Source organism: Thunnus albacares, chromosome 20 (genome assembly GCF_914725855.1).
Source record: "Thunnus albacares chromosome 20, fThuAlb1.1, whole genome shotgun sequence".
Taxonomy (NCBI): Eukaryota; Metazoa; Chordata; class Actinopteri; order Scombriformes; family Scombridae; genus Thunnus; species Thunnus albacares.
The window spans coordinates 27,993,212-28,008,211 of NC_058125.1; the positions used below are offsets into that span (position 1 = coordinate 27,993,212).

A 15,000-nucleotide genomic window follows, 5' to 3' on the forward strand; every position below is an offset into this window, starting at 1 on the left:
CTGTATATACACACTAATACACACACACATACTGTATATACACACTAATACACACACACACTGTATATACACACTAATACACACACACACTGTATATACACACTAATACACACACATACTGTATATACACACTAATACACACATACTGTATATACACACTAATACACACATACTGTATATACACACTAATACACACACACTGTATATACACACTAATACACACACACTGTATATACACACTAATACACACACATACTGTATATACACACTAATACACACACACTGTATATACACACTAATACACACACACTGTATATACACACTAATACACACACACATACTGTATATACACACTAATACACACACACATACTGTATATACACACTAATACACACACATACTGTATATACACACTAATACACACATACTGTATATACACACTAATACACACACATACTGTATATACACACTAATACACACACACATACTGTATATACACACTAATACACACACACTGTATATACACACTAATACACACACACTGTATATACACACTAATACACACACACATACTGTATATACACACTAATACACACACACTGTATATACACACTAATACACACACACATACTGTATATACACACTAATACACACACACTGTATATACACACTAATACACACACACATACTGTATATACACACTAACACACACACTGTATATACACACTAATACACACATACTGTATATACACACTAATACACACACACTGTATATACACACTAATACACACATACTGTATATACACACTAATACACACACACTGTATATACACACTAATACACACATACTGTATATACACACTAATACACACACACTGTATATACACACTAATACACACACACTGTATATACACACTAATACACACACATACTGTATATACACACTAATACACACACACTGTATATACACACTAATACACACACACTGTATATACACACTAATACACACACATACTGTATATACACACTAATACACACACACTGTATATACACACTAATACACACACATACTGTATATACACACTAATACACACACACATACTGTATATACACACTAATACACACACACTGTATATACACACTAATACACACACACTGTATATACACACTAATACACACATACTGTATATACACACTAATACACACACACTGTATATACACACTAATACACACACACTGTATATACACACTAATACACACACATACTGTATATACACACTAATACACACACACTGTATATACACACTAATACACACACACTGTATATACACACTAATACACACACACATACTGTATATACACACTAATACACACACACTGTATATACACACTAATACACACACACATACTGTATATACACACTAATACACACACATACTGTATATACACACTAATACACACATACTGTATATACACACTAATACACACACATACTGTATATACACACTAATACACACACACATACTGTATATACACACTAATACACACACACTGTATATACACACTAATACACACACACATACTGTATATACACACTAATACACACACACTGTATATACACACTAATACACACACACATACTGTATATACACACTAACACACACACTGTATATACACACTAATACACACATACTGTATATACACACTAATACACACACACTGTATATACACACTAATACACACATACTGTATATACACACTAATACACACATACTGTATATACACACTAATACACACACACTGTATATACACACTAATACACACATACTGTATATACACACTAATACACACATACTGTATATACACACTAATACACACACACTGTATATACACACTAATACACACATACTGTATATACACACTAATACACACACATACTGTATATACACACTAATACACACACACTGTATATACACACTAATACACACACACATACTGTATATACACACTAATACACACACACTGTATATACACACTAATACACACACACACTGTATATACACACTAATACACACATACTGTATATACACACTAATACACACACACACTGTATATACACACTAATACACACATACTGTATATACACACTAATACACACATACTGTATATACACACTAATACACACACACTGTATATACACACTAATACACACACACTGTATATACACACTAATACACACACACTGTATATACACACTAATACACACACACTGTATATACACACTAATACACACACATACTGTATATACACACTAATACACACACATACTGTATATACACACTAATACACACATACTGTATATACACACTAATACACACATACTGTATATACACACTAATACACACACATACTGTATATACACACTAATACACACACATACTGTATATACACACTAATATACACATACTGTATATACACACTAATATACACATACTGTATATACACACTAATACACACACATACTGTATATACACACTAATACACACACACTGTATATACACACTAATACACACACACTGTATATACACACTAATACACAAATACTGCATATACACACTATTACACACACACTGTATATACACACTAATACACACATACTGTATATACACACTATTACACACACACATACTGTATATACACACTAATACACACACACATACTGTATATACACACTAACACACACATACTGTATATACACACTAATACACATACTATATATACACACTAATACACACACACATACTGTATATACACACTAATACACACACACATACTGTATATACACACTAATACACATACTATATATACACACTAATACACACACATACTGTATATACACACTAATACACACACACTGTATATACACACTAATACACACACACATACTGTATATACACACTAATACACACACACTGTATATACACACTAATACACACATACTGTATATACACACTAATACACACACACATACTGTATATTCACACTAATACACACACATACTGTATATACACACTAATACACACACACTGTATATACACACTAATACACACACACATACTGTATATACACACTAATACACACATACTGTATATACACACTAATACACACACACATACTGTATATACACACTAATACACACATACTGTATATACACACTAATACACACACACTGTATATACACACTAATACACACATACTGTATATACACACTAATACACACACACATACTGTATATTCACACTAATACACACACATACTGTATATACACACTAATACACACACACTGTATATACACACTAATACACACACATACTGTATATACACACTAATACACACATACTGTGTATACACACTAATACACACACACATACTGTGTATACACACTAATACACACACACATACTGTATATACACACTAATACACACACACTGTATATACACACTAATACACACACACTGTATATACACACTAATACACACACACTGTATATACACACTAATACACAAATACTGTATATACACACTAATACACACATAGTGTATATACACACTATTACACACACACTGTATATACACACTAATACACACATACTGTATATACACACTAATACACACATACTATATATACACACTAATACACACACATACTGTATATACACACTAATACACACACACTGTATATACACACTAATACACACACATACTGTATATACACACTAATACACACATACTATATATACACACTAATACACACACATACTGTATATACACACTAATACACACACATACTGTATATACACACTAATACACACATACTGTATATACACACTAATACACACACACATACTGTATATTCACACTAATACACACACACATACTGTATATACACACTAATACACACATACTATATATACACACTAATACACACACACATACTATATATACACACTAATACACACACACATACTGTATATACACACTAATACACACATACTGTATATACACACTAATACACACACACATACTGTATATACACACTAATACACACACACATACTATATATACACACTAATACACACACACATACTGTATATACACACTAATACACACATACTGTATATACACACTAATACACACACACATACTGTATATACACACTAATACACACATACTGTATATACACACTAATACACACACACATACTGTATATACACACTAATACACACATACTGTATATACACACTAATACACACACACTGTATATACACACTAATACACACATACTGTATATACACACTAATACACACACACATACTGTATATTCACACTAATACACACACATACTGTATATACACACTAATACACACACACTGTATATACACACTAATACACACACATACTGTATATACACACTAATACACACATACTGTGTATACACACTAATACACACACACATACTGTGTATACACACTAATACACACACACATACTGTATATACACACTAATACACACACACTGTATATACACACTAATACACACACACTGTATATACACACTAATACACACACACTGTATATACACACTAATACACAAATACTGTATATACACACTAATACACACATACTGTATATACACACTATTACACACACACTGTATATACACACTAATACACACATACTGTATATACACACTAATACACACATACTATATATACACACTAATACACACACATACTGTATATACACACTAATACACACACACTGTATATACACACTAATACACACACATACTGTATATACACACTAATACACACATACTATATATACACACTAATACACACACATACTGTATATACACACTAATACACACACATACTGTATATACACACTAATACACACATACTGTATATACACACTAATACACACACACATACTGTATATACACACTAATACACACATACTATATATACACACTAATACACACACACATACTATATATACACACTAATACACACACACATACTGTATATACACACTAATACACACATACTATATATACACACTAATACACACACACATACTATATATACACACTAATACACACACATACTGTATATACACACTAATACACACACATACTGTATATACACACTAATACACACATACTGTATATACACACTAATACACACACACATACTGTATATTCACACTAATACACACACACATACTGTATATACACACTAATACACACATACTATATATTCACACTAATACACACACACATACTGTATATACACACTAATACACACATACTATATATACACACTAATACACACACATACTGTATATACACACTAATACACACACATACTGTATATACACACTAATACACACATACTGTGTATACACACTAATACACACACACATACTGTATATTCACACTAATACACACACACATACTGTATATACACACATATATACACACTCACACATAAACACAAATACACACTAGTAAATACACTAATGTGTGTGTGTGTTCCTCAGACTGGAAGCAGCAGAAGAAGAAGCGCAGTCAGGCCGTCGGCTTCTCGTCGTATCTCGGTCTCGCTGAAGTCGCTGTTCGCTGTCTGTGTGAGCTGCTGCTCGCTCTGCCGCACTTCAACTTCCACAACAACATCATCGTCATCCTCGTGCCGCTGATGAACGACCCCGTCACCAAGGTGAGACTGACCACCTGTCGCCCAGGTAACTCTGTGCTGCCTTCAGGTGTCAGTTACAGGTTTCAGGTACGTGCTGTGATGCGTTCAGGTGTCAGGTATGTGCTGTGATGCGTTCAGGTGTTCGTTACAGTTGTCAGGTATGTGCTGTGATGCGTTCAGGTGTCAGGTATGTGCTGTGATGCATTCAGGTGTCAGGTATGTGCTGTGATGCGTTCAGGTGTCCGTTACAGGTGTCAGGTACGTGCTGTGATGCGTTCAGGTGTCCCTTACAGGTGTCAGGTACGTGCTGTGATGCGTTCAGGTGTCCGTTACAGGTGTCAGGTATGCGCTGTGATGCGTTCAGGTGTCTGTTACAGGTGTCAGGTACGTGCTGTGATGCGTTCAGGTGTCTGTTACAGGTGTCAGGTATGTGCTGTGATGCATTCAGGTGTCTGTTACAGGTGTGTGGTATTTGCTGTGATGCGTTCAGGTGTCTGTTACAGGTGTCAGGTATGTGCTGTGATGCGTTCAGGTGTCAGTTATGTGCTGTGATGCGTTCAGGTGTCTCTTATAGGTAGTGGTGTAATGGGGATTTTGCTAACAGGGATTTTGAAGAGTAACGACTAAACCAGCATCTAACGGGTCTGAAGTGACATCTGCAGGTCTGTTTACATGATGTTTAATGTGCTGCAGCTAATTAGCATCTAGCTGCTAGCTGATGTTAGCGGTGAATGTGTGTTTGGTGGCTCGTTCAACAAACTGCAGGACAACACGTGTGTTCATGTTTGTAAGTTATCAAGTTGTGATGATGAGGACACAGACTGTTTCATTCACTACCGTGTTTAAAGGAGGAAGGCATTTAACAGTTGAGCTTTGAATATTTTATATATTGTAAGATTTAAACATCGAACATGTTGAATGTTGTTTTCATTTAAGCAAAGCGGGCAAAAGTTTGTTGTGTTTTACAGAAAACATGGAAAGTAAAGTTTTATTTGTTTCCCCTCTTTTTTTTTTTGGTGATCCGAAAAATGATCTGATCTGTGATACGTTGCACCCCTAGTTACAGGTGTCAGGTACGTGCTGTGATGCGTTCGGGTGTCTGTTACAGGTGTCAGGTACGTGCTGTGATGCGTTCGGGTGTCTGTTACAGGCGTCAGGTACGTGCTGTGATGCGTTCGGGTGTCTGTTACAGGCGTCAGGTACGTGCTGTGACGCGTTCGGTTGTGTGTTATAGGCGTCAGGTACGTGCTGTGATGCGTTCGGGTGTCTGTTACAGGCGTCAGGTAAGTGCTGTGATGCGTTCGGGTGTCTGTTACAGGCGTCAGGTATGTGCTGTGATGCGTTCGGGTGTCTGTTACAGGCGTCAGGTAAGTGCTGTGATGCGTTCGGGTGTCTGTTACAGGTGTCAGGTACGTGCTGTGATGCGTTCGGGTGTCTGTTACAGGCGTCAGGTACGTGCTGTGATGCGTTCGGGTGTCTGTTACAGGCGTCAGGTACGTGCTGTGACGCGTTCGGGTGTCTGTTACAGGCGTCAGGTACGTGCTGTGATGCGTTCGGGTGTCTGTTACAGACGTCAGGTAAGTGCTGTGATGCGTTCGGGTGTCTGTTACAGGCGTCAGGTATGTGCTGTGATGCGTTCGGGTGTCTGTTACAGGCGTCAGGTAAGTGCTGTGATGCGTTCGGGTGTCTGTTACAGGTGTCAGGTACGTGCTGTGATGCGTTTGGGTGTCTGTTACAGGCGTCAGGTAAGTGCTGTGATGTGTTCGGGTGTCTGTTACAGGCGTCAGGTATGTGCTGTGATGCGTTCGGGTGTCTGTTACAGGTGTCAGGTACGTGCTGTGATGCGTTCGGGTGTCTGTTACAGGTGTCAGGTACGTGCTGTGATGCGTTCGGGTGTCTGTTACAGGCGTCAGGTACGTGCTGTGATGCGTTCGGGTGTCTGTTACAGGTGTCAGGCATGTGCTGTGACGCATTCAGGAAGCTCTTCCAGCAGGACAAACTGGGCGGGGCCTCACTGGCGACTGTGCGGGTCATCTCCGGCCTCGTCAAGCGTCTCAACTACAACGTCAGACCCGAGGTAACATATCAAACGCACCCAAAGCACCAACCAAACCCCACAGGTGACTGTGATGTAATGACCTGGCCCCGCCCCCCATCAGGTGCTCAGGACGCTGCTGAGTCTCAGGATTAAGGAGGTGGAGATGAAGAAGGACATCGAAGCCACAGCACCAAAGAAGAAGTTCATGAACAACAAAGAGAGGAAGAAGAACCTGTCCAGGATGCAGAGGAAGGTACGTTCAGCAGGTGTCTCAGGTGTGTCAGTGAGGGAAACATTCTGCTGCTTCATGTGTGTGTGTGTGTGTGTGTGTGTGTGTGTGTGTGTGTGTGTGTGTGTGTGTGTGTGTGCAGTGGAAGAAGGCGGAGGAGAAGCTGGAGAAAGAGCTGCTGGAGGCCGAAGCTTCAGAGAGCAAAGACAAGAAAATCAAACTGGTGAGATCGAAAATAAACATGAAGAAGAAGAAGAAACATTGACTAATGAGACAAACAGGAAGTTAAACTTTTCTTTCTCCTGCAGCACACAGAGACTCTGAACATCGTCTTCCTCGTTTACTTCAGGATTTTAAAGAAAGCTCAGAAGTCTGTTCTCCTCCCTGCTGTACTGGAGGGACTCGCCAGGTACAACACACACACACACACACCTGTAGTATACACACACACACACACACACCTGTAGTATACACACACACACACACACACACACACACACACACACCTGTAGTATACACACACACACACACACACACACCTGTAGTATACACACACACACACACACACACACCTGTAGTATACACACACACACACACCTGTAGTATACACACACACACACACACACACACACCTGTAGTATACACACACACACACACCTGTAGTATACACACACACACACACACACACACACCTGTAGTATACACACACACACACCTGTAGTATACACACACACACACACACACACACACCTGTAGTATACACACACACACACACACACACACACACACACACACACACACACCTGTAGTATACACACACACACACACACACCTGTAGTATACACACACACACACACACCTGTAGTATACACACACACACACACACACAGACACCTGTAGTATACACACACACACACACACCTGTAGTACACACACACACACACACACACACACCTGTAGTACACACACACACACACACACACACACCTGTAGTATACACACACACACACACACACAGACACCTGTAGTATACACACACACACACACACCTGTAGTACACACACACACACACACACAGACACCTGTAGTATACACACACACACACACACACAGACACCTGTAGTATACACACACAGACACCTGTAGTATACACACACACACACACACCTGTAGTACACACACACACACACCTGTAGTATACACACACAGACACCTGTAGTATACACACACACACACACACCTGTAGTATACACACACACACACACACCTGTAGTACACACACACACACACACACAGACACCTGTAGTACACACACACACACACACACAGACACCTGTAGTACACACACACACACACACACAGACACCTGTAGTATACACACACAGACACCTGTAGTATACACACACACACACACACCTGTAGTACACACACACACACACCTGTAGTATACACACACACACCTGTAGTATACACACACACACACACACCTGTAGTATACACACACACACACACACACCTGTAGTATACACACACACACACACACACACACCTGTAGCACTAACTGTGATGTCACTTCCTGTCAGGTTTGCTCACCTCATCAACCTGGAGTTCTTTGACGACCTGCTCAACGTGCTGCAGACCCTCATCCAATCAGGAGTGAGTATTCAGCTCAGTCCCGCCCCCTTAGCGGCCCGCTGTTAGTGCAGTGCCACAAACTGATGGATCGATTGATTATTGATTGATGATCGATGTCTGCAGGATCTGACCAATCGGGAGAGTCTGCACTGCATCCAGACCGTCTTCACCATCCTGTCAGGACAAGGTACTTCCTGAACCTCCCCCAGCCAATCACGGCACAGCCGACAGCATGTGATGTCACTGTCAAAGCGATCTGAATCAATAAAGTTTGTTGATGTTTGTGTGTCAGGTGACGTTCTGAACATCGACCCCCTCAACTTCTACTCTCAGCTGTACAAGATGCTGCCGACGCTGCACGCAGGTGTGTTGACGCTTTTCTGCTCAGGAAGGAAACGACGTGCAGCTACTTCCTGTTTAACGTTGTTCTGTCTGAACCAGGGAAGCCCAATGATGACATCATCATCGTGCTGCGGTGCCTGGATGCCATGCTGACGCGCCGCAGGAAGCAGGTGACCCTGCAGAGGGCGATGGCGTTTGTCAAACGGCTGAGCACGCTCAGTCTGCACGTGCTGCCCAACGCCAGCGTGGGAATCCTCGCCGCCAACAGAGCCGCCGTGCACGTGAGTCTGACAGAGTCCTGCAGTCCAGATACACAGATACATGTTTCTGTATGAGCATGGCTTAACTAGTGTGTGTGTGTGTGTGTGTGTGTGCGTGCGTGCGTGCGTGCGTGCGTGTGTGTGTGTGCGCGTGTGTGTGTGTGTGTGTCAGTCCTTCCCTAAGTGTGACTTCCTGTTGGATAACGAGGTTCAGGGCAGCGGCTTCTACCTGCCGGAGCTCGACGAACCTGAACACTGCAACGCTCAGAACACAGCACTGTGGGAGCTACACACACTGCAGGTACACACACACACACACACACTGCAGGTACACACACACACACACACACACACACACACTGCAGGTACACACACACTCACTGGGTGTGACATCACTGTGTGACATCACTGTGACATCACTCTGTGTGTTTTCAGAGGCATTACCATCCGGTCGTGCGCCGCTTTGCGGTTCATCTGAGTGTCGGAGCTCCAAGCGAAGGATCGGCGGCGCTCGGCGCGGATCTGAGCCGCAGGTACGATCAGCTGATCTCTGACCACAGTCTGGTTGCTATAGTAACCACACAGAGTTTTCAGGCTGTTCCTTTAAAAAGTAGTTGGGAGTTTATGTGTTGTTGTTTTTTCTACTTCTACTAGTTTTTAAAAAGTGATTCTGAGAGGAAGTGATGTCACTAACTGCTCATGCTCTTCTTCTTCTCCTGCTGTGTGTCTGTGTTGACTTCCTGTCCAGGTCGCCAGTGGAGCTGTTTGATGATTACAGTGTCAGAGACATGACCTTTAACCCCGCTGTAGCAGCACCCAGCACCAAGAAGAAGGTACAGAAATCAAACACACCTCAATAAGTCCAGTTCAATGAATAATTGATTATTGATCAGCCGTTGTGTTTACATCACAGATTTATCAATAAAGTTTGATGTTTTTGTTTATCAGGATCATTTCACAGTCGGAGTGACGCTGCTGGACGCTGAGCTGCAGCGCCGAGCCGAGAACATCCTGACCGTCACCGAGGAGACGGAGCTGGACTTTACTACAACACACACACCTAACACACACTGACACACACACACACACCTGACACACACACACACACACACTGACACACACACCTAATACACACTGACACACACCTGACACATACTGACACACACACACACACACTGACACACACACACACACACACTGACACACACACACACACCTGACACATACTGACACACACACACACACACTGACACACACACACACACACACACTGACACACACACACACACCTGACACATACTGACACACACACACACACACTGACACACACACACACACCTGACACATACTGACACACACACACACACACTGACACACACACACACACACACACTGACACACACACACACACCTGACACATACTGACACACACACACACACTGACACACACACACACACCTGACACATACTGACACACACACACACACTGACACACACACACACACCTGACACATACTGACACACACACACACACACACTGACACACACACACATGTTGTGATGACATCATCCTGATGTTGCAGCAGCTTCACGCTCTGAAAGTTTCAACTTGTTCTTGTTTTTTACGTGTTTTCGATCCTGTAATTTTTCAAATAAAGTTTGTTTGTTGACGTAAACATTTTATTTGTGAGTTGTGTTTTTATTTAGATGTATTAATGTGAGTGTCTGTGGTTTAGTCTGTCTGGTGTTTAAACAGACCAGCAGGAGGTGCTGACGAGACACAGACAGGAAGCAGCTCTGACTGGCTTCTTCTCCATAGCAACAGCAGCTGAGGCTCATGGGTAATGTAGTATTTGTCGGAAACAAAGTAAATAATATAAACTATTATTTTCATTATTGATTACTTTCTCAATGAGTTGATTTGTTTACACTCTGAAATGAAGCTGGAACCATCAAATATTTGACTTTTGTTAAATAAAAACATCTGAAATGATGAATTATCTGACGATGGACTAATTGATGACTGATGGCTGCAGCTGTGATATAAACGTGTCACATGACCGCTCACACTATAAACACATAACCAAAGTGAATTCTTTGGCTCCAGTCTGTTTTCTGCACATGAAGCACATGAAAGTGACATCTGAAGTCACCTGTTCACAAGTGTGAACAGCTGGTTGAATGTTTTCAACTCAGAGTTCCAGATGTTTTTGACCTCTTTGGCCTCCGTGCTGCGTTTACATGCATATAATCTGAGGGGAACACGAGCTGTTAGACAGTTGCATTGACTTCAATAAAAGAGCATCTGTTCCATCAGATATCAACATGTCACTCAACCCTTCTCTTGTTCTGGAAGCTAATAATGATGATAACCAGAGGACAAAGAGGTTTCAACTTCAAACTGGAAAAGTGAGGCTGACATGTTGTAACCCGTCTCCAGACCTGCTAACCTGCATATTTATATAGATCTACATGTTCAGACATGCAGAGGAAGAGGAAGCACACCTTCACATGTAGAGAATGACAGGATGTGGTTGTGTAAAAGGATTTATATGCAGTATATATTCAACCTAAAAAAACAAAGAACTTCATGATTTCTAGAAGGAGACTCAGCTTCAGGTGGAAGTTGTTTGTTTCTCATGTTGTGGCTTCATCCTGCTGACAGCTGAGACCAGGGGTCCGTTTCACAAAGCAGGTTTAGTGAAAACTCAGAGTCTGTTAACCCTGAAATGAGGGAAACTCTGAGTTTTCCATTTCAAAAAGGGAGGTAACTCAAACCAGAGAAAGAGGGATAACTCTAGCCTGTTTCACAGAGAGAGGTAACTTAAGCTCTCGGTCAGTTACCGTAGTAACAGACTCTATGAACCTAACCTGGTCGGGACCAGGTTTTTCTCAATGAACCTCGAGTTTCTCTCAGTCTCCGCCCTCTTTCAGAGCCACACACTCCATTTGATTTCCTCATTCATTCAGTCAGCAGCCTAGTTCTGCCGTCTGTCATTTAAAAAAATCATTAAAAAGAAAAAAAAAAAAATCAGAGTCAGTATATTAGAAGTCCATTAGGCACAGTAACATTTTTCACTAACATGGCATGTCCTTTTGATAACGATCCCGTGGATGAAGGTGCAGCATTACTGCCCAGAGAATTAAATATTCGTTGAGAGATGGTTATCAGACCACGCATAGATGTTCTTGCATTTCCAGACAATTATCTTTTTGAGCGGTACCATTTCACGTCACAGTCCATCATCTACATACACAACCTAATCCGTCCTTACATTTGCAACATTACCAATCGTAGTCATGCTCTCACATCCCAGCAGATATTGTGTGTTGCGCTGCGTTTCTTTGCAAACGGAAGTTTTTTGTACAGTGTCGGAGCCAGCCACTGGCCTTCCTATAGTCTGGCTTAGGGCCAGCTCCTCTGCCTCCGTTAAAGGTGGCGGTGCTGGACCACCACCCGTTTTACGGGCATCTGCCTTCTTTCTGTTGGCTGAGTAGAAGTCTGTGTTAATTTAAATAGGATTAATTATTTAACAGAACATGATGTTGATGAGAAGACATTTATGTGTGTGAAACCAGCATTATGTTGGGGATAAAACAACTGCACAGTCAAACAGCCACTTAATATTTACTTTACAATGTAAAACATGATCAAAGTGAGGTTCCCCCATGAGATTATTATCGAGGTTTTACTTTTTGTGTTGCACTTCTTTCTGAAAACATGCTCAAACTCGTCGTATGAGAGAATTAAGATTTCTAATTCAAGTGGGGTGAAAAACGCAGCCCTCCTCTTCCCCGTTGCCATGGTGACTCGTCGAATCGGGGCTCCATTGATGCTGGCTTTTTATAGTTGTGGTGCACGCGCTTAACTCCAGGTGAAACTACTCCGAGTTGAATAAACTGACTCAAATCAGCTGTTCTGGAACCGGAAACTCTTTCTTATCTCAGAGTAGATCAACTCAGAGTTCAGGATTAGACTCAGAGTTCAGGATTAGACTCAGAGTTCAGGATTAGACTCGGAGTTCAGGATTAGACTCAGAGTTTGTTGAACCTGCTTTGTGAAACGGAGCCCTGATCAAACAGTCCTGAGGAAATAAAGAGGAGACAGAAACAGGCTCTGACCTCTGGCTGCTTCTTGTATTTGCGATGTGCAGCAAAGTGAAGCAACATCCGCACTGATGATGACAGAGGCAGATATCAGGAAATGAAATTAATGAGGCTTTCACTGTTTCCTGTACAGATAACTGGATGTTTCATCACAGAGGAAATCTTACACAATATCTCTATCAATAACAAACAACACCTCACTACTTCTGTTTCTCACAATCTGCTGTGAGATAAAAAACAAAACACACAAATACAGGAGAGACAATCCTCTACAAACACGCAGCATCTAACAGAAAAAACAAAACAATCTGTCATAAATATCACATTTCAATGGTTTTAATTGAGGCAGGCGGTGCCGTGGTCTGTTTTCCCACAGCACATGAAGGCAGCATCACTTTTTCTCTGTAGGTTTCGTTTCCTCCCGTTGAGTCTTTATTAGAAGCAATAATAAACTATTTCCTACGCTCCGTCTGCAGCTGCTGTTCAGCACAATAAAAACACCAGAAGAAGAGTCAGACGACGCTAAACCCATGATTTATTTGAAACATACATAAACTCTAAATAAATCACACATTGAATGATTAAATGATCACATTCAGGCTTCATTCAGCACAGAGCAGTTCATCTTCTAC

The 15,000-nt window shown here is 40.9% G+C and overlaps 1 protein-coding gene and 1 long non-coding RNA gene across 2 annotated transcripts in view; both read left to right on the forward strand.

Moving 5' to 3' along the window:
* noc3l (NOC3-like DNA replication regulator) overlaps positions 1-11,397 on the forward strand; it is an 18,313-nt gene extending 6,916 nt beyond the window's left edge. The window contains exons 9-21 of the mRNA XM_044338444.1: positions 5,603-5,778; positions 7,706-7,834; positions 7,917-8,048; positions 8,167-8,247; positions 8,333-8,433; positions 9,608-9,680; positions 9,783-9,846; positions 9,952-10,023; positions 10,101-10,282; positions 10,434-10,562; positions 10,697-10,794; positions 11,010-11,094; positions 11,210-11,397. Of these exons, the coding sequence (XP_044194379.1) occupies positions 5,603-5,778; positions 7,706-7,834; positions 7,917-8,048; positions 8,167-8,247; positions 8,333-8,433; positions 9,608-9,680; positions 9,783-9,846; positions 9,952-10,023; positions 10,101-10,282; positions 10,434-10,562; positions 10,697-10,794; positions 11,010-11,094; positions 11,210-11,335 (1,448 nt within the window). The 3' untranslated portion in view covers positions 11,336-11,397. The remainder of the gene's footprint in view (positions 1-5,602; positions 5,779-7,705; positions 7,835-7,916; positions 8,049-8,166; positions 8,248-8,332; positions 8,434-9,607; positions 9,681-9,782; positions 9,847-9,951; positions 10,024-10,100; positions 10,283-10,433; positions 10,563-10,696; positions 10,795-11,009; positions 11,095-11,209) is intronic.
* On the forward strand, positions 6,094-6,853 carry LOC122971702. Its single transcript, XR_006399551.1, has 3 exons — positions 6,094-6,121; positions 6,261-6,295; positions 6,818-6,853. It is a non-coding gene; the product is annotated as an uncharacterized LOC122971702 (long non-coding RNA).
* Positions 11,398-15,000: the final 3,603 nt, after the last annotated feature.